The following is a 25,782-nucleotide window of genomic DNA, read 5'->3' on the forward strand; positions in this document are numbered from 1 at the left end:
AATGCTGAAAGACTAGCGAGGGATCCGCTAGTACCAATTTTATGTCTTTCTTTTGACTTGGTTGGGGTTCGATGCCACGATCTTCCACATCTGAGGCGGACCCTATAACCACTTAAGCCACATGACCGGTCCGTCATGGTAGTATTAATCTTGCGTTACGAGACATTATATCCCAATTGTCTTCAGAAATTAGTTTTCTGGCCAGCCGAAACTGTTTTATGCTACGACTGTTTAGTATAATCATTGTACATTGAAGATTCGATTTAGATGGCAGAATTGCAAGTGGGCTCGCTGACACATATGTAGATCTTATAATCTTTGTCTGTCACCAACAAAAGTTTCCATCTGATCTAACCATTCATTGATATACTGTCGTATACAGTATGAAGTTCTATAACATTCCAGGCTGCAACTTTTTGACAGAGAAAATAAACAAGTCATTCTCGGGAAGGCCTTCTCTTGTCGTTATTAAATATTATGCCAATTTTAATACGACGCTAGAGCAATGTCGAGGGGCGGGATTCACCTGCCGTAACTGGTTCCAAGTCATATAAATTATGGTTCTGTTTATTAGATTTTAATCACTATGGTATCTTTCGGAGTTTTATTTGCAAAAATAAACACTAGATTACAGCATTGATTTTGCGTAAATAGGAAGTTCTCCAGTAGTCATCATGGGTGGTGTACGAACTTTATTCAATACATATATTATTGATATATTCATTGAGATGGTGCATCAATCAGAGGAATGTAAGCGGTTTATAAATGTCGTTCGTCAGCAATTGCTGCCAACCAATAAAGCCTGAATAATGTGTTTTGATGCGCTGCTGCCTTAGATAGTCGTTCTTGCTAGAGCTTCCAACCGATTCACTAGTTTATGTACCTGTTGTTAGTCAACACATATTTAAAACTTGCTGTTTTGAATACTTTGTGACTACACCCTCCTCGAGGATGATCTTTCATTCCAATACAACTTCCTATAGGTTGGTGTTTATGCGGGTCCGAAACTCATTTCGACAGTGGTCAGCGGCACACCAATTTCAAAGAATGTTTACTGCGAAATTTTAACATATTCTCGGAAACGTTTAGTCACGAATGCGGATCAAAGTGTGATATAGATCAAGTCTGCGATTTTGTATCTGCCACGAAAAAATGTGCTTGAGTGTTTGTATTGGTGTTCAAGCATTACATCATAGTACACGACAGGATTATACTCAATGTGACCAGTGTCGATGATAGTTGGAGACTCATCGGCTATGGAAATGAAATCAACTGTTGACGATTTGCTTCTTGGTGATGACTTAAGTGCTACCGTAAATACCAGAATACATTATAAAGAGGTCGGTGGTCGGACCACGTTGCAATTATGCACAATCGATCCCACGCTAACCATCTACAAATCATAGTCAACAGAGTAGCCAGGCCATTGCCTAACACGCGAACTGAGTTTGGAAACATTTCACCGTGTGTTTGAGAGTTTTGGGATTTGTCTGCGTAGAAGCATCATTGACGGAAAATGCAGGCTTTTCCTTTTACGTAATGCCATGTTTGACGCAATCATTTCTTACTATTGTGTACAAAACAGTATGAACACAAGTGCTGAGAATTCGTATCGAGGAATGGTGGAACTGCTACTCTAGAAGTTGTGCTCAATGTGGAGGAATGTGATCCACATTTATTACAAAACCTTGCCGGCGTTGATGGTGCTAATGCAGTAGCAAAGCTACCCAGAACATCCCAAGTACCCTGGTGAAAGCAGATCCCCTGTTACAAATAATGTGGGCCTAGAACACGACTTATAAATGACTAGGTTCCAAAAACCATCCGAATCCTGGAGATTCACACATATATACTTTTGATGTTGCATATTGCCGACATAGTCTTGCGTACCAACCATTAAGATATATCTGTATATTTCAATGAGCTGATACAGATCGCAGCCATTGATGAAACGCAAGAAAGCATAGGTCTGTTTCCTCACATTCACTCGGAGATATAATTGCCAAATTGATCAGCAGAAAATATATGAAAGCTAAGATTGTATCATTAGGATCCGCCTTAAATGGGAATAGGTCTACCCACTGAATGTAAAATAGAATGATATAAAAGAATAAATAGAAAAGCAAAGTTTCAAAGCGGACTTTAAACAAACGATACTAAATTCCACGTGTGTATCTGAAATCCGTTGCAGCCGTTGTAAATTTAGCAAGCGCGAAAAAGTCACCCTTGGGATTGGTCTAAAACGCTTTACCAATCAATCGTTGTGACAAATTTACCTACCCAAACCAGGAAGTAACCACATATTTAACGTCGATGGCTGGATGTGAACACATAAAACGAAGTTCATCAGTTGAACTCTTGATTCTTTCGAATTATCAGGTAAGTAGACGTGAACGATATTTCGGATATCAGTTACCTACTAAATAATTTCACAACCACCGCCGTCAGACCCATGAGGAATGAATGTCATTCCGTACCTCTATGTAGCTGGAGAGTTAGAAAGCGGACAACGTCGTGCGTTTGACTCCGTATAGTTCGTCGATGAATTAACAATCTCGAATCGGTTTGCTATTTTAGGATAACAAAAATGTTACCAATATGCGGTCGCTATGGAACTGGAAACAAGTCCAACTAGGAGAGTATTTGCAAGTCGTTCTCTGGGATACAGAACTAGTAAATTTATCATATGTTTCCAGTCGCCTGCTGCTGGTATGAGCTAGTGGTGGCACCGTCAGGGAAAATCCATTGCTTGGTGTCAAGTGGAAACAAACTCAGATTGAGGCACCGAAACACGCCCGTGCAATGTTTCTATAATCAGATCAGATTTGCTGTCTGTCCGAATTAGCGTCTTTGTTTCAGACATTCTGCATACATGTCGTGTTTAAGATCACTTTTTGCAAGAACAACCCGAGCCATTTGTGGAGATTTATGTAAACTATGCCATACAGTCGTGCTGGGCAAAATCCGAGCACTCCGTAGACTGACGACACACGCATTCTAAGACCGTAAATACAACTTGAGCTTTCATATGAGGGCAAATAATTTTGTTTATTCCGATGATTCGGTCTAGTGAGGAGGACATTTGCCAACGATTAAGGTGCCAGTGGATAATCGTTATGGGTATGGGAAGCTCGTCATCATATTTCAGACCAACCTTAAATACGTAACGATGAACAACGTTGTTCTCATACTCGTGTACTCACGTTTATTTTTGTGAATTTCTATGTAAGCGGAATTAGTGAATTCAAACTCGGCGGTAGGCATGGGATGCATCATCACAAAGTCATACAAGCTGATGGAGTACATATACTTGAAATCACCGCTTAGGAAAAATGGATCGTATCCATCAACGCTTTGGTTATGTGCATGAGCAGATCGTTGACAAGCCATTCAAATCCCATAGCGGATTTCATGTTCCACATATAGATGCTTTCATGGTGTTTAGAGCAACGCATTCAAATCCATTCCCAGTGACGAAACGTAGTTGGCGGGATCGAGCTTGTGCTAACGCGTGTTGGTATCTCATAATGTCTCAGACAAATACACGAGCAGCAGACCATCAGAGCAGGTACATACATGATAGTCAATACAATTCTGACAAACAACGCGGACCAGACATTGTTTGCATGTGTGTAACATTTGGCGGAACTACCTTTACGAAACAACGACGAATGGGACATTTCGATCAGTGCTAACGTGGCTTCTGTAAACTTGTTCCAATCGCTCATGTACTCGTAGGGATAGATTCCTTTGCGAGTAAGCACGGTAAACTTTGAATCGTTATCACTGCCGTATACTACTGATTCTGGATCGACAGTTGCTATAGGAAGCTTTGCGTCCGCCTGCATGGCTGTTCAGTAGTTTATTGCGATTGGAATCAATAATCTGCAGTCGCCTGAGCCTCAATGCATTTTAATTATTCATCGTAATTATTATGACGATAATTTGTACATTTGACACTGCTACGACTGATTCCATTATTAAGTGGCCATCATTTCCGCAAATATTACTAAGCACAACACGATTTATTGTTTGATTTAGACAACTTCGTGATTGTAGAGTGCATGCGCTGTGTGTAGTTTCTCTGTCCGCACCAGAGGTTGTGCACTTTATCATTGTTGGACGGCCAATCCGTCTAGCTGAAAACACATCACAGATCCAGTTATAACCATCTATGTCAATATTGTGGTTAGAGCATTTTGCAGTGGGTAGCTGAAATTGTTGCATACCTTTGTTGAAGACAAACACATTGGCATTGTTCAAACTTACAGATATCAGTATATTGCTCCAGAAAATCTGTCATCAATGTTAAGTTTACTCCAGTATTTTTCGCATGTTCAAGGTTGATCTGTATTATCGCTCGCAGGATGCAGCGTAGTCGAAAGCGTCCACTTAAACATTATTTGTGACGATTAGCAAGTTGACCCTACGTTAGACCATAGAACAGAACAACCAATGCATATTGAAGGCGGTCACATATATTAGTAACTTACAATACTATAATTTTGACAGTCCTACTGTAAACGTCTATGTTTTGTACATGTATAAATTTTCTTCTTTTATTGTCTGCCAAAACAGTCCAGAACTCAATCGTGTTAAGTATGTTATCCTCAATAGCCAGAGAAGACAGTTTGCTAATGGTATTGAGGCCACATTGTGACGCATAAATCAAATTTATAACTTAAAGACTTAAATTATTCGTTAAGTTTATAAACCGTGTTGGTTTAAATTCTTTTATATTACTTTGTTGAGGATATTAGTAACGTATATCGACTGCAAGAAGAAACTTAAAGACCTAATAATGTGTCCTACCTTAAATATTTTCAAAATGTTTTTATGTTTTCTAATTTCATGGTGTTTGTTTTTGTAATCATATCATTATATACGTTTTTGTTATAGGTGTTGTCTAATGTTGTAAAGCGCTTAGAGCTTCGAAAGATTAGGCGCTATACAAAGTCATTATTATTGTTATTATTATTATTATTATTATTATTATTATTATTATTATTATTATCATTATTACATACCGATCATGAAACACTTGATATTCAAACACTTCGTGTTTTACATGCAATATATGCAGCGATGCAACGTATCCTTATAAATAGAACCCATGGCGTTACATGTCTGATCAGAATCTCACCAAGGAGACCTAAATTCAGTGTGACCGTTTTCTTCACCAGTTACAGCTGGTGAATCATCACCGCTAAAATTGAATTAGGCTCATAGATAGTTTATGAGAGCTGGACTATTATTCGATTACAACCATTTGGTAGCTTCGGTGCAAATACCTCAACTGAGTTTTCACTAAACATTATTGCCAATCGTAATAGTATTATTCATCCTGCATTAGTGTTTTACATATCAATGATCAATGAAGAAATTTACTGCAGAATCACATTTTGTTACCAAAAATGACCTATAATGTATATAAGTGAACATGAGGTTCTCTCATTTCAGTCGATTCAGCACAATACGAGATTTATAATAAATGGTCGTCAATAATGTCAGTTTTAGGTTGGTCTGACGATATTCCAAATACCCTACGATCTGTACGCTTCGGATATGATATCTCGTCTCGGATTGTCAGGAGAACCCTAACGATTCAAATCTATTTAACCCTGATGTCATCATTGGCAGTTATGAAAGTTAAGTTTCCTCAAGTGTAGCGTTCCCGGTTATATTCTGTTTGTATCTCCATTAATAGTGGAACCAGGTAATTTGACATCAATTCATCTTGGAGCGCCTGTGTATCCTTCATTTCATAGGAATTGGTTGAAAAATATTCGGGTTACATTGTGGATCAAGACGGTCACGTTGTCAATCTTCGTATTGGAACACTAATGGTACAATCTTATATTGGAAGTCGACATGATATCTAATATCAGTGCTTCATCAATTGTGAATAATAATACAGTGGTGGAATTGGTCGTCTTGGTTTTGCTGCTTAACGTTAAAAACCACTGAGTACTTCATAACACGATTGCTCATCAGCTAACGGTGTATACACATAACCCGATTCATGTTAACTATCTCAGTATCATATTAAATAACCATTGAGTTTTAACGGATTCAGGCAGACCAGTGAATGATGCGAGAATCGAAGTTCGAAGTATTGTATTGGTTAAATTGGAAACATGCTTTAGTGTTTAAGTTGTTGTTTGTGCAGATAAACCAATTTTTTTAATTCCCGTTTCCATGCTGTTATATAATACTACGGTTATTTTATATACTACATTTATGTCTTGATCTTGTATGCTATTCGCACGAAAATCGAAACTCATAACTCAGATCCATCGTAAATTCAAAGACATAATGGTCGAAATGCAATCATTGGTGCTAGATGTGAAGCAAAGAGCTTCGCGCGTATTAATCGTAAACATGCAGAGTTTTAAATCGTTGTCGTCGGTGATGCTGCAACTGAACTAACACAAACACCAGGGAAATTATTGAGTAAATATTCTGATGGAAACTTTTATCTGGAAGATGTTCCTGTTACAGTAGTCCTGGTACATGACTTGAGATACGATTTGATTCAAACAAAAGCCTGGTGAAGCAAATATTAATCCAGTTGATGCCGCATGTAACATACATGATCATGATCGTCTTTTAAAAGCAAAAAACGATGTTCGTGTTCTTCCACGTGATATGGCTTTTCTTATGACTTAAATCCGGCACTAGGGGAACGAGCCGATAGATGGATCATCAAACAAGGTGTGAAGACCAGGATTGCACTTGGTAGTAAAATATATCGATATAATGCTTGATGAGCGGCTTCTATAAAAGATATTTTACCGACCTCGTTGTTATTGCAGAGGAGAAGTGGCTCACAAGTTTGTGGTGGTCATATCAATATACAAAGTGACCTCACACTTGCGTAGTGGTTATTATTTCATTGAAACACACAATAATTAATAATACCAGACTTGTCAAGCAAAGGTCAATAATTTTTGTAATTCTTCATTTTGTAATGAAGGGATATAAATCAATGGCTACATGATGATTTAATTATATCAGTAATTGTTTCGTCAATAAAATGTATTAATTTAAAAACGTTCTATTGCATCACAGTAATAATTCAACACGCTCTAAAAATCGGTAATTAATTATTTTTTTTCAGGAGTAACTATGTGTATTTTAACAATGCCTGGTATGGTTGATTTCTTTACTTCCTAACTTCATTCATCCCTTCTACTTGGGCAATTATAAACGATATTATTACTGATGAATAGTTTGGTTTTTATGAAGAATAATAGTATAAAATATGTCATTTTCATACTAAAGTATTTTATACAAACACTGCTTAAAGAAAAACGAACGATTTAATGTTCACTTGTTGATTTTATAAAGCATATGTTGACGTGGAAATGACAAATATGGGGCATACAAATATACAATGCAAGGTGGCTGGAAAATGTTAACAATAATAAGATCTAGTCAAAGTTTAGTACACTTTAACACTTAAAGCACTTTAAGCAATTAAACTTGCACTCATCGGATTGTTCGCTTGGGTTACTTCAAGGAGAATGCCTTTCTCCACTTCTGCGGTCTCTTTACATATATTATCTGAAAATTACAAAACAATCAAATATAGAGGCTGGAATAAGTTTAGAAGAAATATCTTTTTAATTTATGTTTACTGATGGTATGGTAATATTTTCAGAAATAGCAAATGGTCTACAAGTATCCTTAGGAAAAAGACGGAATATTTATATATATGTGAATATTGATACATAAAGGTTGTGATTTTAACATACGAATTAAAATAATCGACGTTAATTTAAATACGGAGATTTATTTCTGGACATCGTAGATAGTTTTTATTAGGTCTATTTTTACCAACAGAGGGTAGTTCCTATGTGTTACAAAGAATATTGCTATATAAGATATCAAAGCAATTAACGTACCTTCGAATAATACTAATGATCTACATTGTCAAGTAAATATAATGCGTTATTTATTTGATTCTTTAGCATCTCCACTTTTGTCTAATTGTTGTGAAATCGGTGGATATTTGAAACCAGATACAACGGGAACATAATAAATACAGCAAGCGTTTACTAGATGTGAACTTTCTACTAACAATATTGTTGTATGTGGACGTGGGCAAATATCAACTTCATTTAATTATATATGTGCATGTCATTAAGTACTCGTTCAAATTGCTAAACGCAAACATTGTATTCTTCAAACATTTACCAATTAATGCTTACGGTTTGCGAAATAATGGATTATAAGAAACTGGCTTTTTTGATGCGAAAGATATTCCATTGACCTCAGGATTTGGATAAGTATGGTAGTACCCTAATTCTGTCCATATATTTTCTTCGTATCGCTTTTCAACCAAAGACACAAAGACATATATCAATCCGACTGGCGTTCATCAGTTGCCTCGAAAAGTTCATACACGTATAAAGATATGAAAGTACTTTTTACCATAGAGTACTCGTGAATGCCAGCCACAGAAAGGGTTTAAAAAATTAGGAGTTTCATCACACTCTTTAAAACATTTAAACATCTTGATTGTTGCACATGCAGAAACAGAACGATATGAATGGATATGTGAACTTTGTGTTAATATAAATGTCAAAGATGCATATTATTTTGTCTTAATCTGTCCTCTATACCACTAACTTAGAAAGTCTTTATTGATCATTATTGCGTACGTTAAAGTCAATCATACTTTATGCTGTCTGTTCTGATTATATTTCCTATACGACTACTATTATTATTACTATCACGACTTCAGCTACTACTACAAATTACTATTATTATTACTATTATTATTATTATTATTATTATTATTATTATTATTATTATTATTATTATTAGCATTATTATTAGCATTATTATTTAGGAGTTGGACTTACTATATTTTTCTTTGGATGACATATTAACAGTCTTTGACGCCACTAAATGTTTACAGACGTTTATTGTTACGAGAGCATTATTTCAATGACAATAGCCATTTTGAAATAAATAATGAATCCTACCAATGAACATCACGTAAGTCCTGCTCGCGTACGTTTTTGCTTTCAGTTCTCTCAGTAACCATAATATCATTGTTGTTTGTTTTCATTTTTATATTATCTTGTCTCATGAACGTTGTCCAAATGACAAACACTCCAAATAAGATCATGTCGCAGAAACACCCCATTGGTGTATATCAATGCGCCAATATGAGCTTGAACAGTTTAACATCGGATGATGGATATTCTCCGATGGAATTACTACTCGATTGTCAGTCAAATGTATTTTGACGTATTAATGTATTAAAATAGACGTCGGTGATAGTTCTATGTTTGCGGGAACATCTTGTACTTTCTCTCGCTCATACGCTTTTCTGCTTATAAATGGACCTCCGAGAGATCTGTAGGTTCTAGATGGTATGGTAATGGCAGTCTTGCTTAATTCGTCCGAAACTGCAAATACAATCAACACACCATACCGTGTTCGTAGCACGACATTGCCAACTTTCTAAATCTCCAGGTGCATATAGACACCAAATACAATTGTTTCCGAGTGATTTCTAACAGTAACAGTTTTCTGCCAAATTGCACCAGAGGGTTTTAATTCAATTGCGAGTGTTACATCATTTTCTAATGCTTGTATGACTGAACGAAGCCATGTTGCTTCTAATCCTTGAATGACCGAGAGAAGCACGTACTGCTGTCTAAATAATCTTTTCCCAAGTGTATGGCTAAATCGTTTCACAAAAGCTTTATCACGATTTATGTTAAGGTGTCAAACACAACCCCTCACCCATTGTTTTGATAACAACGTAGCAACGGCTCAAATAAATCTTTACCTAGATTCACTTGCATAATCCATGTCGATGTTAGTGGTCCGTGTGTGTAAATAAATTTAATCTTTAGAGATGACCACCTGAGATCATTTATTGTTACTGGCGATATTTACGATGGTTAACACGAACTTGTATGTTTGTCCTAGTACATGATAATGTGGACAAAATAAACTTCCAGTATGATGAACTCCGTTAGGTGAATATTGGTCAATCGATGAACAACATTTTTTGATGTGGTAGGTAAATTTGCCCCAAAGCTTCTTTAGCCACCATTTATCTAGCATCCTCGTTCGTGACCTTTGATGCACTTTCTAAGGCACTTTCACCTTTCCAATTACAGCGACTAGGACTGTAATATATTTTGGGTAAAGTCCGCTCAGAAGCTATGCTTGTTTCTTTGTTTATTACATCGATATAGTTTTGCACCAATGAGACTATTCGCTAATAAGTAACATCGACGCAGTGTCTTCTCCAGGCTTCTTTTGATTCTTATAATCAAGATCTATACCCATCCGTGTACCACGCCCTCCATAAACTGTATTTAGGTCACGGAGGGAGTCAGATGTGCTTTCCATCAGTTTATTTGTTATATGGCCATCTAGTTAGATCCGTTAATACAGCACCGACATCATATTCGGCGTGTTTTCTTAAAACCGTGCTTGCGTTTCAGTCGATCTGATAGGTCCGGAACCTGTGGTTCCCACAAAGGTGATAATATGTGTCCCACAAAGTTATGTTGTTGAACTCGAGCTGGGTTTGGTTCATGTGGACATCAGCACACCAGAAGATGTTAATGAGGTTGGATCGATTTTTCAGCCGTTGCTCACTGATGATATTATGAACCATTTCACTTGTCGCGCGTTGATGCATGCATAAGCATGTTGAAGTCATTGATATATACGAACTAAATTACAGGATGCAGCATACTACTGAAAACAAAACCTATCGTTGCCTCGATGAATACAATTTCATTACCGAACCCAGGCTTTTAGGTGACTGTTTCGACCCCAATCACCGCGTGATAGCGTCAGGAAATCGAGGTCGTACTAGCGTTGCTGCGTGTTTATCGTACTGGGCCTAATATTTGATTTGATTGCGCCGATATGGCTGATTTTTGCAGAAGAGCTGTGATTTCATCAGATGATGGCGCTACCTGGAAACTGTTGGATTTAAACAGGTCCGTAAGAGATTAAATTATGCAATGATGTTGTTGTTGTATAGGGTTTAACGCCATTTTCAGCACAAGATAGGCTATACGTGGCGGCCAGTTTAACTGGTGGGGGAAGAACCCTGGAAAACCCCGGGAAGAACCAACGACCCACGAGAAGCTACTGGCAAACTGTCTCACGTACCCACGTCAATTGAGCCTGAGACTCGAACCCACGCAGACAGAGGTGAGGTGACAGTGATCCGGACAGGTGAGCGCAAACACGCAATGAACATATTCGAAGAAAGATAACTTTGGTGACCACGCGCGATTCCACAATCATTATTAACCTTCGCGTTACACTTAGCACTGCTAAGAAAAACCCCACATACACTAAAATAGAAACTTGTTAAGAGCCACGTGGAAATCGACAGTCGGAATCACTCTGCTCTACCAATATTAAATTTCGATCAGCATGAAATTACAGCATCAATACGGATAAAATATCCGGACGCTTGTCCGTGTAACATATCTTGGGCGAATATGAAAACAATCCTTTTGGGCACCATGAAATGGCGTTAACGGTTTGTTTCTATATGAACTTGGTGTCGTGCAGAACGATTTAAATACGCCTTAGGCAGAAATACTTTATAATTGTATCACATCAGTACTAGTGAATAAAAAAGTTTAATTGGTGAGACGTGCGTGGACATGACGAGTATGGAGAGGTTTTGTCTCTCGAGCAATTCTTCTACACGACAATATTATTAATAGAAGAATTATAATGGAAAATCAATGTTATCGACGTAAGCAAGTAAACGAAGTGGTACAACATCTACGAGCTGAAATAACTTAGAGATTCGAATTACTGGAGAAAGACAAACGCCTCAGCAGCCAATGTTCGTCTGGATGTAGCGGAAATCACAACTGCAGGAGCTATTACACGTACACCAATCGGAACTGCTGTATGAGCCATAGTAACAAATGAGACTGTCGGGGCTCCATTCGTGAATAACTGTATATTAAGAGATTCTCGCGACGGAACAACTCGGTACGATTAATAAAATGTATTCGCTGGCATTTGAAGAAACCTAATTAGCATGGTTGCGTTCGACATCGTAATGGCGGAAATTGAAAACATCCAGAGACTCCTAGCACACATACGGAATGGAAGCTTTAGGGATGTTAATATTAACTGGAGCATTAAATGATTTATAGTGGCGAAAATCGTACAAATGTGTCATGTTTGCGAATGCACTTACGGTTTTCGGATCAGAAACATAATCATCAATCGTTTTATTTTGTAATCGAATGATTAAAAATAATGGTAGGAAAATATGTGTTTTCTTCTTTACTGATCTTCATCATAACATTCTACCTCAACCCTCATGACTATCATCGTACATGGGCGCATGTTGTTAGCTTTCGATCATTGTAATCCGCGGGTTAGTGTCATATGAGGACAAGTTATGAAGCAAGAAGTCTTTGACTAAAATCAAATACAAAAATTTAAATAGCTATTTTAATTCATTTCAAGTTAAAGTTGTAGAAAGATAAATCTCATTTGCACTTGATTTCCAATATATGATCACTTATTCAAAATGACGAGTCAAACGACATGTTAGATTTCCACTGAAAGTGCGCTGCTGAAAATTTCAAATCTACATACGTTTCATCACAAACCTACCAACATCATTAACTGGCTATTTTCCCTTTCGTTTATCAATTTGTGTGATAAATATATATGCATAACCAACAAACAGGTCTTATCAACGAAGTAAGAACAACCAAATGTTATGGAAACAAATGGCTGTAAAATGACAAGTATTGCTAATGTAAATTCGATATATCTCTTAGACAAGTATGACAGAGACAATTTTCAAAACAAGACTCACCTCATACAACCGCCAACCCCACCGACGTCCAGTACCACCTCAGCACCAAACTCCGCAACTCAACACGCACTAACATCTTTACACGTTAAATTAAAATGTTATCAGTTTATGAAAATAAATATTGTGCAACCACAGTTTGGCCATCAATTTATAATAGAGTAATCAACTGAGAACCATTGTCTAACAGACCTTGGCTCAGCTGAATAATTGAAACACCTCCAAGTCTAGTCAAGCCCTAAGAACTTAAATTTGCAGAATTCAAATGTTCCAATCAAATCGAAAACCAGATAGCATGACCAAAAATGGTATCTGTATCTATAATTAATTAACTAAATGACGTTGTATGCATAATAACAAAGATTCCTTCTATGCATATGCACATGTAAGACTCGGTTTGTTACCATATTACATGGGCTTGGCGCGTGATCAATCTCTCGTATTTAGAAACCTAAGTGCTTAATGGTCAGGTGGTACTGTATATACTGCCTGAGCATTGAATATTAATCACGAACTTTTAAGTCATTCCACAGCAAAAGCAAAATTATGCATGTTATGAAAAGGTTCTGTCTTATATCATTTTATTCTTCCAATGTATTGTTGTGCATGCCATCCAACAGAAAACACAACATTCATTGTAGATCAGCTTCAACAGAGGCTGAAAGGTAAAATCATATCAAGAAACTTAGTTAACATCCCTAAATAATTTCTCATACTATATCATAATATCATTTTGGCAGAAATTTCTTACCAAAACCTTAAAGGGTCCGATTGAACAAAATCATGATAGTATTACAAGACAAATTGTTCACTTATGAGCAAAGTATTAAGTTTATCTTATGCACGAAATTCTAAACATAAATTGGCAATGACAGAATGCCGATCATGATCGTCTTAAATGTACTGTTCTGGAACTTAATCTTGCAGATATTCTTCATAACTGGTGTCTCTAGAAGTGCAAATAACTGGTGGCAAAATAAATGAAATTACAGGAGAAGGGTGATTGCATTAAATTTATAATATTACTGAATACGTTTACAACTAGAGAATATTAAAGTAATCTAATAATCAATATTCAGATAATAACGAGTTAGTATCGTAACAATAAGAAAATAAAAGTATAATTTCACTCATTGATAGCATAGAAAACCCTCATATGTTGATATAAAGAAGGAAAAGGTGCATGAGATTTTGAGTTACATATAAAGTCTATCGCGACGGCATGTTTCCTTATAAATATGCACTATGTATGTATAACTATAACGAAGTATCAGCAACGACAGTTGGATTAGAACTTTATACCAGACTGCGCCGTTCCTAACATTGTTATTAGTACTCAGGTACATTGCCATCACATATTGAGATAGGATTTCCAAGGGTAATGGAACGTTCTTGCTATGGCTTTACTCGAATATTGATTATCTCAAGATCAAATAAATAGGACTGCCTTTTTATGTAACTTACATGTTGCAAATTTAAGAACCTAACTGAAATACATCTTTGTCCTGTCTTATCATAAAATATAGTCCGTAGGCGGAACAGGACAGAAAGGGAGATCATACAATTACTGGAACCATTGCAGGATACACTTATATAATAGCAAGATTACATGCTTGATGAAGAATAATATTGATATCGTTGACGAATGATGTATGATTGATTCAGATGTGATATCTCAAGCTTGCTTGGTCTGGCATTTATTTAAGTTCATTCATTTTCGCCTAAACCATTGTCAGCAAGAAAAGTCCTGGCGAGACATAGGCAAAGAATATTACTGCCATAACGGACGTATCCCATTGCAGCCAAGGGAATTTGTTAAATACCTCTTGATCCCTCGATGAGTACATAGACATACAGAGAGAGAGAGAGAGAAAGAGAGAGAAAGAGAGAGTGAAGGAGAAAGAGATAAAGATAGAGAGACAGAAACCCATGATATAAATATGAAGAGAGATATTTAAAACAGTTAAGAGAATGAGGTACGGTTTCATAAAATAATATTTAAATATGATTTCAACTGTTTTCTTAGAAATTGGATATATCAGTACGTACAGGTTCTTAGATTAAGACATATATTTGCGTTTTCTTCTTTAGCATTTCTAACCGAAAGTCTGAATACAGTTTGAAAGCGTCATTTCTCAGCAGGAGTGAGACCTTTTCCATATTTATGAAGTATCCAACAACTTCAATATTAATTTTGGCGGAATTAACCCTCAATATAATTGATGTTGAGCCCCAGAGTTTGATGTTGTTATTGACTTGTTTCGCTCTCATACACAGCGTATCAGTTTGATTAGTAAGCCTGTATGTGGTTCCTACGGAAAATTAACAGAATTACAGTTAAAACACCAGATCTATTAGAACTAAGAAAGCTTCAGCTTCTGAAGGAAGTGACACAACTGCAACTGGAAAAAGGAGAAAGAGAAATCCAAATGTAAAAGCAGAAAAAATAAATATAAATGCAAATGCAAAACTAAGAAAGAGAAATGAAAAACAAAAAAGGAAAAAGAGAAATGCAAATAGGAGAAAGAATGTAGATAAATTCTTATGCAAAATGACGAAAGTGAAATTCAATTTAAATTAAAATAATTCGAAGTGGTAAGTACAGCACACTACCCGTTACCTTTAGACACAAATCATGTTTTGTTGTTACCAAAAATCTTAGGTTAGTACCCTCTTTGAAAGGAAAGAAGCATATACATATTTCCCTTATTTTGAGAAAACTGCTCAAAATGTGAAACGGCCAAGATCGCATTAATACAAACTATCTTACTGGCAAAGCTGATGAAATGTACACTTCACTTTCGTTACAACAAAGTGCTACCTAAGTAATGGTTACGGAGTATATCGTGATGGGGTATGAGTTGGTATCTGAGGCATATCAACAGACGTTTAGGAATTGTTTAAATACATTCTTGTGAAACCCATGTCGAGTTTGTACAGGAAAAAAGAAAGGCTTTTAGGTTATGCAGAGCCAAGAAGGTATATAAAGATTAAAACATCTTCAGACAACTCTTACTGACTGAAGTGCTCAAGAACAATTTTGTCTGACCTACCTTGATGAGGAAAATGTCGAAACATTAGAAAATCGAGGAAGTGCTAATGATTTTTTTTTCTTGACTCACAAACATTCATTTGTCCATATCCTTTCATCTCAGGACTTTAGAGAAAAACTATTTCTGTTTCATAAGAATGCTTCTAATTTCAATCTGGCACAACTTATAAGAATCAAATGTCTGATAAGAATGATCAGAAATCATTATATCTTCCTACGTGCACTTATTGCAAGAAGAATTTTATGAGTGTTATAAGTTGAACAATAAACAGCAGAATCATGATGGAACTGTTCCAAATGTTCTTATTTCTAGGCGCTGAAGCTCAATGTCATGTATTGAAATCAATACATTTCTTGGGTCAAACAAATCACATTCAGATATCATTGTGGAAAATTATAAGCTCTGACCCAATTTGTTCATTCTTCACGATCCTATTCATGTTAACTATTATGGTCCTTATAAAGTTGAAAAGAAAGGAAGTGTCTTAAAATAAATCATTACCACTCCTGGGATGAGAAAACTGAAACGACTTTACTTAAAATATGTAAAAGGACTATGTTGCTTGAGGTCGCCTGTAAAACAACATTCAGTAAATTTTGCGTTACTTGCATCACACTATGTATCTGGTATAAAGAATCTTCGGAATTCGGAAATATTGAACAATCTATACCACAAACTTTCACATCTGCTGCCATAAGAGACGAGTGAACTCAAACAGCTATGAAAAGGATATGAGCACTTGTATCCATATATTCCAACACGAACAAATAAAATCCACGTTAAAATTGTAGACTCTACACCTGTGAAGGAGTATCCTTACATGACGAATAATCTCAAACACGAATGTTTCAGAACTATGTTCAGTCTTCGATGGAAAATGATTTTATTGAATCAAGTAAAGATAACTAGAGTTTATTGTGTATTCTAGTGCTTAAAGCATGTAATAATTTCCATATTTGTACTGATTATAGAAAAGTATCATCTTCTTCTTCAATACTAAGAATCAATAACCGCATTTCCAAAATTGGAAATGCTGTTACCGAATTCGAGCGTTTGAAAGAATTTGGCAACTTCCACTCAAGGAATCAGCAAAGGAATTTCGGCATTCGTAATGTAAGATGGACTGTATCAAAATAAAGTAATATCGTTTGTTACGAAAGGTTTTCCTTGAACTTCCAAAAGCTGAATTAGCGTATCATCTGGAGTAAATAATAGCGTCACTTACACCGATGGCATCATCATCTACTATGAACCATTAAAGATCACTTGAAAACTAATCGGAAATTGTTTAGTCGAGTCACAGATGTACATTTGAAAATTCTTTTATGTAAAACTGGGTTCCCCCGTGCTTGTGTTATACCGTTATGACATGTTGTTCGGCAAGTCAAATTATACCTATTGACGTTAAGGTCAACGCCGTCTCTGAATTCCCAGTGCCAACCAATTCTTAGATCACCATATTTTAGTCATGTAACGTGTCTATTGATGCACTTTCACGTGTACAGAAATACTGTATTGCTTTATTTTGTGTGTTTACTAAATCACTCATTAGACATATTAATATACAATTTTAATTATATGTATTTTTGACTACTGTGGAAACGAAAGCTTTAATGTATATATCTTTATTTGTTCCTTTAGGATGGTGGCGTTATATATATATATATATATATATATATATATATATATATATATATATATATATATATATATATATATATAATGTGTGTTGATTTGCATAATTATATATTCTAAGGCTCACTTTTAAACACATTACATACGTTAAATATAATGGGTATGTACTCTGAGACAGAGTCATTTCGTTCTTGCAAATATGTTATTGGGGGCTATTGACCTTTTAAGGTGTAGACAAGTTTGCTGACGAATTTGACGGGTTTGAGTTCATGTCACGAAATTTCCCTTAGATTATCAGATGACCTAATTTCTGATTTGCTAGCTGCTAAAAGATCTGACCTCGTTGATATGTCTGAATAATCTAGAAATGATTATTCGACTCTCCAATGAGTCTAAATGGGTATTGTTTGTAATGGATAATATAGATATTTACATGAGAACTAGTTAATTATATCATAAACATCAGTCTCAGTGGAGTGATTTAGTTGTATTCAGTTTAGAGGACTTCATTTATTTATTGAAATTATTCACTGCAATTACAAGGTGCACATAAGTATGTGCATTACGTAGCTGATTGGGAAATGCTGTGGAATTATTTAAATACATTTTAGATTATATCATTGTGATACATCAAGGTTTTAAGTATATTAAGCTACTCCATTCTATTCGATTTGACTTCATTCTTAATATCATTGAAACTCATCTTGAATACTCGATACATTTTGACACGTGATAGAACTTTTAGAATTACCGTGAATTTCATTTACCATTCGTTATGTTATTTATACTTTTTCACTTTTTATTCTAGAGACAAACACATATTCATTTTTACAAAACTTGTTTGTTTTACTCCTTTTTCTTACGTACCATAAGACCACAGAATGTTATCACTTAACACTAGAGAGAGCATGTGCAATACTCTTGCAAACATGATATCAATACTATAGTAATAACAGTAGTGATTATTAGTGTTGTAGATGTTGTAGAGAATAAGTAAGCATCATGCTTTAATGGTATATGTTGTATGTATTATATTTTACACTTAGTCTAAAATTGTGATTTCTTTAGGTAAAATCCGTACTGGGGAGTACACAATGTCATTTATGTCATGCTGCTGAATAAACAAAAACGAAACGTAAATCATCCGCTTTAATTCTGGCACAATGACGCTAGATTATTTAGGTACGCAATTTATATAAATGGTAATAATATATCTACTCCACACTCCAGATGACATGAAGACGTCGATACAAAAAATAGAAGCCATAGCAACTGGATTACATGGAAAATGCTTCCTTTTTTTACGTTATTAAAGATATTCGAATTATAATCCACGAATAATTCCGAATCTATATCAGCACTCTCGTAACTCTAATTAGTATTGCAATATTGATCAACTGAGCTACTTATACTTACACCTTTGAGAAACCAAAGTGAATAAACAAGGATGTTCTTTCCTCCAAAATTCAACGATATTTTTATATACAATGGATATAACCGTATATGTTAGTTTATCTTGTTTTCACGTATATCACTTTATTTGGAATATCATTGGAACTCATTTAGAATAGTCGACACGTTTGGACACGTGATATGACTTTTCAGATTACTGTAGATTTCATTTACCATACTGTATGTTATTTACACTTTTTCACTTTGCATTCTAGGAAGAAAATATACACTTTTACAAAACGTGTTGGTTTCACTCCTTTTTGCTACGTACTTTAAAAGCAAAGAGTCGTAACACTTACCAATAGAGAGAGAGAGCATGTAAAATAATCTTAAGAAACATGATATCTATAGTATAATAATAACAGTAGTAATTAATAGTATTTTAGAGGTTATAGAGAATAAGTAAGTATCATATTTTACGGATGTATGAACTTGTATTTTCTTTAGATAAAAATACATGCTGGGGAGTTCAAAATGTCATTTATGTCATGCTGCTGGATAAACGAAAACGAAACGTAAATCAACCGCTTCATTTCTGGCACAATACCACTAGATTATTTAGGCATGCAATTTATATAAATGGTAATTATATATCTACTCTACACTTCAGATGAGATGATGACGTTGAGACAAATAATACAACCCCAGGCAACTGTGACACATGGTAAATGCTTCATGTATTTACGTTGTTAAAGATAATTGAGCTATAATCCACAATTAATGCCGAATCTATATCAACACACTCGTAGCTCTAATTATTATTGTAATATTGATCAAGTGAGTTACTTCTATTTACTCCTTTGAGAAAGCAAAGTGAACAAACATAGATGCTTTTCCTCCAATGCTCGACTATATTTATATATGTACTGGATATAGCCGTATATGTTGGTTTATCTTGTTTTCACGTATATGACGTGATTCGCTTTAAGAATATTAAGAAAAGTCTCCTTCAGGCGCCTGTTGGTATTTGACCTGATACTCCAGTTATCTATTAGTATATCAAATGCAGACTTTTGTTTTATAGCATCCTGGAACATTGCAAAACTTATTTTCAACTTCCTACTACATTAATATATATTTCAATGACCTCATTCTGTTATTGATCTTGCTACTGCAAAAGAATCTCCCTTCTACGGTTGTTCTTGAGCATAGTTATATTGTCCATTTCTATTTTGAAATTTTTTCCAATAACAAGTCAAACTAAGGTCTTGTTATAATTATTGGTGCATAGTTTCTATATATTTCAAAAGTCTTACATTTTCACAAACAATTTCAAGTGGAGGAGAAAAACAAATAATAATTATAAAAATAATAAAATGAATAAATTAATAATAATAATAATAATAATAATAATAATAATAATAATAATAATTATTATTATTATTATTATTATTATTATTATTATTATTATTATTAATGCATAACATGTGAGTCATGCTCACTCGCCTCCTTGTCAACATTTCTCTCCGAAGCTATATTTTATTGTGTCGAAATGGATAACATGACTATATTCTTGTAACATATATTACAACTTTTTAAGACAAAGAGATTGACGTAAACTATGCATTCATCGTGTATTGTCTTGTGCAAGCACATTTTGTCGAACTCTAACTCTTATGATAGATTAATCAACCTACCGACCATATCTAACAGATCTTGGTTAAACTGAATTATTGGAACAACATTTACTGCAATGAAGCCGTAGCATCTTTCTTTTGCAAAGTTCAGATTTTTGAACATGGATAGAATTCGTGTGTTAGAAAAATGCAACACATCAGGAAAATAAGTTTCCAAATGTGATGAAGATGTAATAAAATCCAGATCTAATGGCGAACAAAAGAGTTTGTACATGTTATGATTGATTAATTAAATTCTCTATCACACCGTTTTTGCCTAATAACAAAGTTATTTTATATTGTATTTTAACCGGACTCTTTTACAATTGTTAAGCCGCTACTCCACTACGAGCAGACGCTCTCATTTCAAGAAGAGACATATCCTGTGACGCAATGTTGCTAAACCTCCGCAACACTCAGCGGAGATCTACTGCTGATTTTATTGGTTTCAGTTATTAGAGCTGCCAGTTGTCGCATGTGTACTTTCGGAACTTTGGCGTGTGTTTTACTTAGATTTCAGTCTCTATTATTCGTCAATTAGACACGAAGACACTAAAATTCAGCTTTCGCCCATGATGTATATGTATATGCAAGGTTCCATTTTATTACCATATTATATAGGATTTGCGCGCGATCAATATGTCGGCTTTCGCATAGTTTGTAACGATCAGTTGTTCCAGAGGAAAGCCAGCATTATATCATAGTGCCTCCGTTATGTGCAAAAGGTTCTGTATTACATGAGATGAATCTTCTCCTGAAGTGTTGATTAATTAAATTCTCTATGACACCGTTATATAAATATATATAAATATAAAACAAACAATATACGGCAGAGCAACATCAATAAAACACACAAAACCTAAATTTTATGCTGAAAGAAACATCAATCACCGTATTTTAGTATTCCTAAATATTTGCTCTAATTTTTGTCATGATATTCCTTTAGACTGATAGTTCGTATCGAAAGCCCATTTGGGAGAAAACATGATATTATTTTAAATCAAACTATTTACCTGTTAGTAGAACATAGTAAATGTATCTTATGAATTAGTATCTAAACAAGAATTGACAATATCAAAATGTTGAGTATGAGCTTATTAAATTTACTGTTCTGGAACTAAAAACGTACAGGCTCTCTTTATATCTTGTGTATCTAGAAGAGTAACTAATCAGGAACAAAAGGCATAAATGTTCCAGAGAAAGGTGTTGGCCTTAACTTACTAATCATTTTGACAATATTTACAACTTGAGAAAATGAAATACAGCAAAACCAATTGGATATCAAGATTTATCTAATAACAATGTAATATCAGATAACGTTTATTGTTCAGTAGAATTTAGTTATTTGCCATCAGATGAAAGAACCTAATAGCTTGGTATAACTAAGAAGTAGATGTTTTGGAATTTTGCTTTAGGTACAAAATATATAGCAAACGTACGTTTTTCGTCGAAATCTTCAAAATCTATAGAATGTCATTATTAACGACTTCATAGCATTATATTCACCATACATCAATGTTAAAAAGATTATTATGAGCGATCAATAACATTGAATAGGAAATTTATTGCCAATTTTTGTCGGAATTTCTCTTCCTCGTCAGAGTCGGTAGTTTAGACTGTCATGTATCCCATGCAGCTAAAATGAAGAAAAGAAATAAAACCTTGAATCAACCATTTTAATTCTATACATTGGCAATGGATTATTAAAGTACACATCGAATTAAAATGGTAATAAGTTGTCTCTTCTTTCCAGATGGAATGAATACGTCGAGAGAAACAATGAATGATACAATATTGGCATCACATGATAAATGCTTCATTATTTTATGTTTTTATTGATAATTCATCAATAATTATGACTTTTTATCAGCACGATAATATATTATGTTACCATAGCTAATAAATTATGGATTACATAAATAAAGAATATATAGGGTGCTCAACTGAATTACTTATACATATGCTTTATTCCAAAGTTTCGAGTGTACTTTTCCACAAAAACAATTGTATGACCATAAAGTTTAGTTTTATCTTCTTTTCCTGTAATGCTATTAATGAAAGCCATATAAACGATGATTATAAGAAGATCTTACTTTGATTGACTCCTACTTCATACTTTTTTGCTTTTGAAGAAGTGCATGTCGATATGTTTCGACAAAGCAATTCAAAATATCAGAGAAAATTTTAATTCACAGGTATTATTTTCCTTCTTTGAGTTTTCGTAATTTCAAATGTTTGATAAGTGTGCCCAATGCATCATTATATTGGACATTAAGAGTCTATGCTTTATTTTGTTTGCGTTTTAACTTAAACATTTAACCAGAACAATTATGTTAAAATAGAAGCAACTTAAGAGAGACTCTTAAAATTTACGGCACATGTGCACTTTGTTTACTGGTGTTAGGTGAATATATTTAAAGTACATAGAACATGGTAAGTCGCCCAGCCCCACATATTAAACATCACCGATGCGGAAGTCAGTCTTGATGAAAAATATGCTTAATTAATAGAATTGATGTTAAGTGGGGAAAAAGATAATAATTGCATGATATGCACTTGGTGTATGTGGATGATTGTATATCTGTATCTTGAAAGTTGTGATTACGTTTAAAGATGAATTGAATACATGGCGGATATTAAAACTTAAAGTTCCCCGACAAAAGAGACCCATATAAAATGTTGTGTTGAAAATTGAAGTAAAGGGCAGGTCTAAATTTTGTTTTATTAAATGGATGATACTTTTATCATACGATAGGATGCGAATGTGGTAAAGGATCTCAATCTGTTTAGTGCATCATTGATAAATGGATTAACAGGCGCTGATCGTTCATGCCAAATAAGTTTTATCAATATAATGGGTGGATAGCTTTACCATACAATATTCAAAGGTGGGTGACAAAGGACCTAGATCAATGACCTAGGTTTCGCTTTAACAGCAGATATTTGCAATTCGTGTAGCCCAAGCATTTGTGTTGTTATCGAAGATAAATTCAGAGTAGGTGGCCTAGGTTCAAAGGACTAGTGGCACACAAGCAGCTATTCGTCGTTACGTTCCACATCTGTCACAATAATATATAATTGACGGAAAGAAGGTGTTTGTTACTATCACTGCTAAATTTGAATTCTGTTCCTTTGATTCCATCTTTAAAATTATGAAGGCCGTTGCCTATAGAGAAAGCAAACGTTAGCAGTGGTGATCAAGATTAGGCAGTTACCAGTTCAAACGGGAATGTATATGTGTGTTATATATATATATATATATATATATATATATATATATATATATATATATATATATATATATATATATATATATATATATATTAATAATTCCCTATCGTTTTGAACTGATCTCGTCTCTAAGATACCGATTGACTTGATGATCGTACGGAAATTTGTTTCTTAGTTATTCTTTATATAGTATTAATGTTAATTTTAGTTTTCAAACTATTACTTCGAAATCAAATAATTTCGGTTGTGGGTGCGAATATGTTTGAAATAAGGAGCTTAGGAATGATCATGACCCGTCAGCTTTGGAGATAATAAAAAACGAACCAGCTGGTGGAGAAATAAATGACAGTTAAATGTATTTATCATATATGACATTCAGTATGACTTTTGCATACTTTGGATTGGGACCCTTTTCCAAAATTGACGACACTAGTACTGAGACGCACAGCCCCCACCCCTCTTCACCAATCCTTTTTTCTCATCTCAGCGTGAAGGCCATATTTACCAAATCTTGTGTACACTGAATAATTGGAATACCCCTAACTGAAATCAAGCCTTAGCTTCTTTTTTTTTGTAAAGTTTAAATGGATGGACATTGACAGAATTCGTGCGTAATAAAGCAAACTAAGTTTCCAAATGTTATGAAGGTGGAACAAAAAGCAGATTAATTACTTGAAAAAAGAGTATGTGCATGTTACGACTGATTAAATAAATGCTATAAAACAAGGTTTATTATTTATAACAATAATTATAGGTTACTGCATTTGTATGGGAAAATATGAACGAGTTTTTTGGATGGAATACTGCACGACCTTGGGAGTGCAGTATATCCATCCGACAAAACGAGTTAATATTTTCCCATACAAATGCAGTAACCTTTGTATTATATGCTCATTTTCTTATTCTACCTACTGCTTACTTATATAAACAAAATACACTACAAGAAACAACGTAAATGAATGAATGCCGTATTCAAAAACTAAATATTCAAGTGCAGATTTATCATTACACAACAACATCATTATTAATGCGCACATAACTCCACCCAGAAAAATTTGAACTTAGTCGCGCGCTCAACATAACTTTTGAAAGAAAATGGCGTGTCTAGTCAAAATTGAAATTTGCAGTCATATTGTGAATGAATGCGCATTGCAACAACTTTTCCATTTCATCTGGAATGAATATATTTTGGTATTTTGATTCGATTCTACGAAAGTTTGTGATTTTGGACTGGATTCATCTGTGCAAATTATACACGAAATACATCGGATTGAAGCGGCGCGGGAGAAGCTTGTTTACATCTGCAAATGTGTTTCTGTTTCTGTCACTGAATATTTGAAATCATAATGTGGGGAAAATATGAAATCTTTCAATTGCAATTTTCAAAAAGATGCTATGGAATTTAATGTTTTTTTCATTTTGAGTGCAGTAAAGAGGATGCAATTGCACCTATCATCGAAATTACAGCACAATTTCGAAATGTGTCATCCATATTGAAAACCTATGACATGGTTCATTTAATTCGGATTTGCAGAATTAAGAAAATACATTTTTTGAGGAAATTCAGGATGTACAACTGTAAGTATATTTTATTTTGCCATTCTTATCACCAGCTCAAGAAGAGAGTATATGACTTGTCACTTGCATGTTATTTGTAAGGACTTTATCTTACGTCTGTTATATACTGTAGCTAGCCTATATTTGTAACATTGTATCAACGCGGAATGTGCCAAAGCAGCTGGTATGTGGCGGTCCACGAAACATCTGTTTTAGTTCATTCAGAAACAAATTTATCAACTACAACGTAAAGAGCCTCTTACGCAAGTGTACATGATTTGGGTACAAATCAAAAGTACTGGCGCCTGCGTCCATTGTTTGTTTACAATAGAAAGTAGTTCATTTATGCACGTGAATGTTATGTGTGTATTATAGCGCGGATTCAATATCGGGT

General features: G+C 34.6%; 1 protein-coding gene across 1 annotated transcript in view; it reads left to right on the forward strand.

Moving 5' to 3' along the window:
* LOC149793237 (uncharacterized) overlaps nt 1–25,782 on the forward strand; it is an 87,945-nt gene that overhangs the window by 17,720 nt on the left and 44,443 nt on the right. Inside the window, exon 6 of the mRNA XM_089968969.1 lies at nt 19,595–19,648. Coding sequence (XP_089825095.1) covers nt 19,595–19,648 — 54 coding nt within the window. The remainder of the gene's footprint in view (nt 1–19,594; nt 19,649–25,782) is intronic.

The sequence above is a fragment of the Sinohyriopsis cumingii genome, chromosome 8 (genome assembly GCF_028554795.1).
Source record: "Sinohyriopsis cumingii isolate HCF-2022 chromosome 8, ASM2855479v2, whole genome shotgun sequence".
Taxonomy (NCBI): Eukaryota; Metazoa; Mollusca; class Bivalvia; order Unionida; family Unionidae; genus Sinohyriopsis; species Sinohyriopsis cumingii.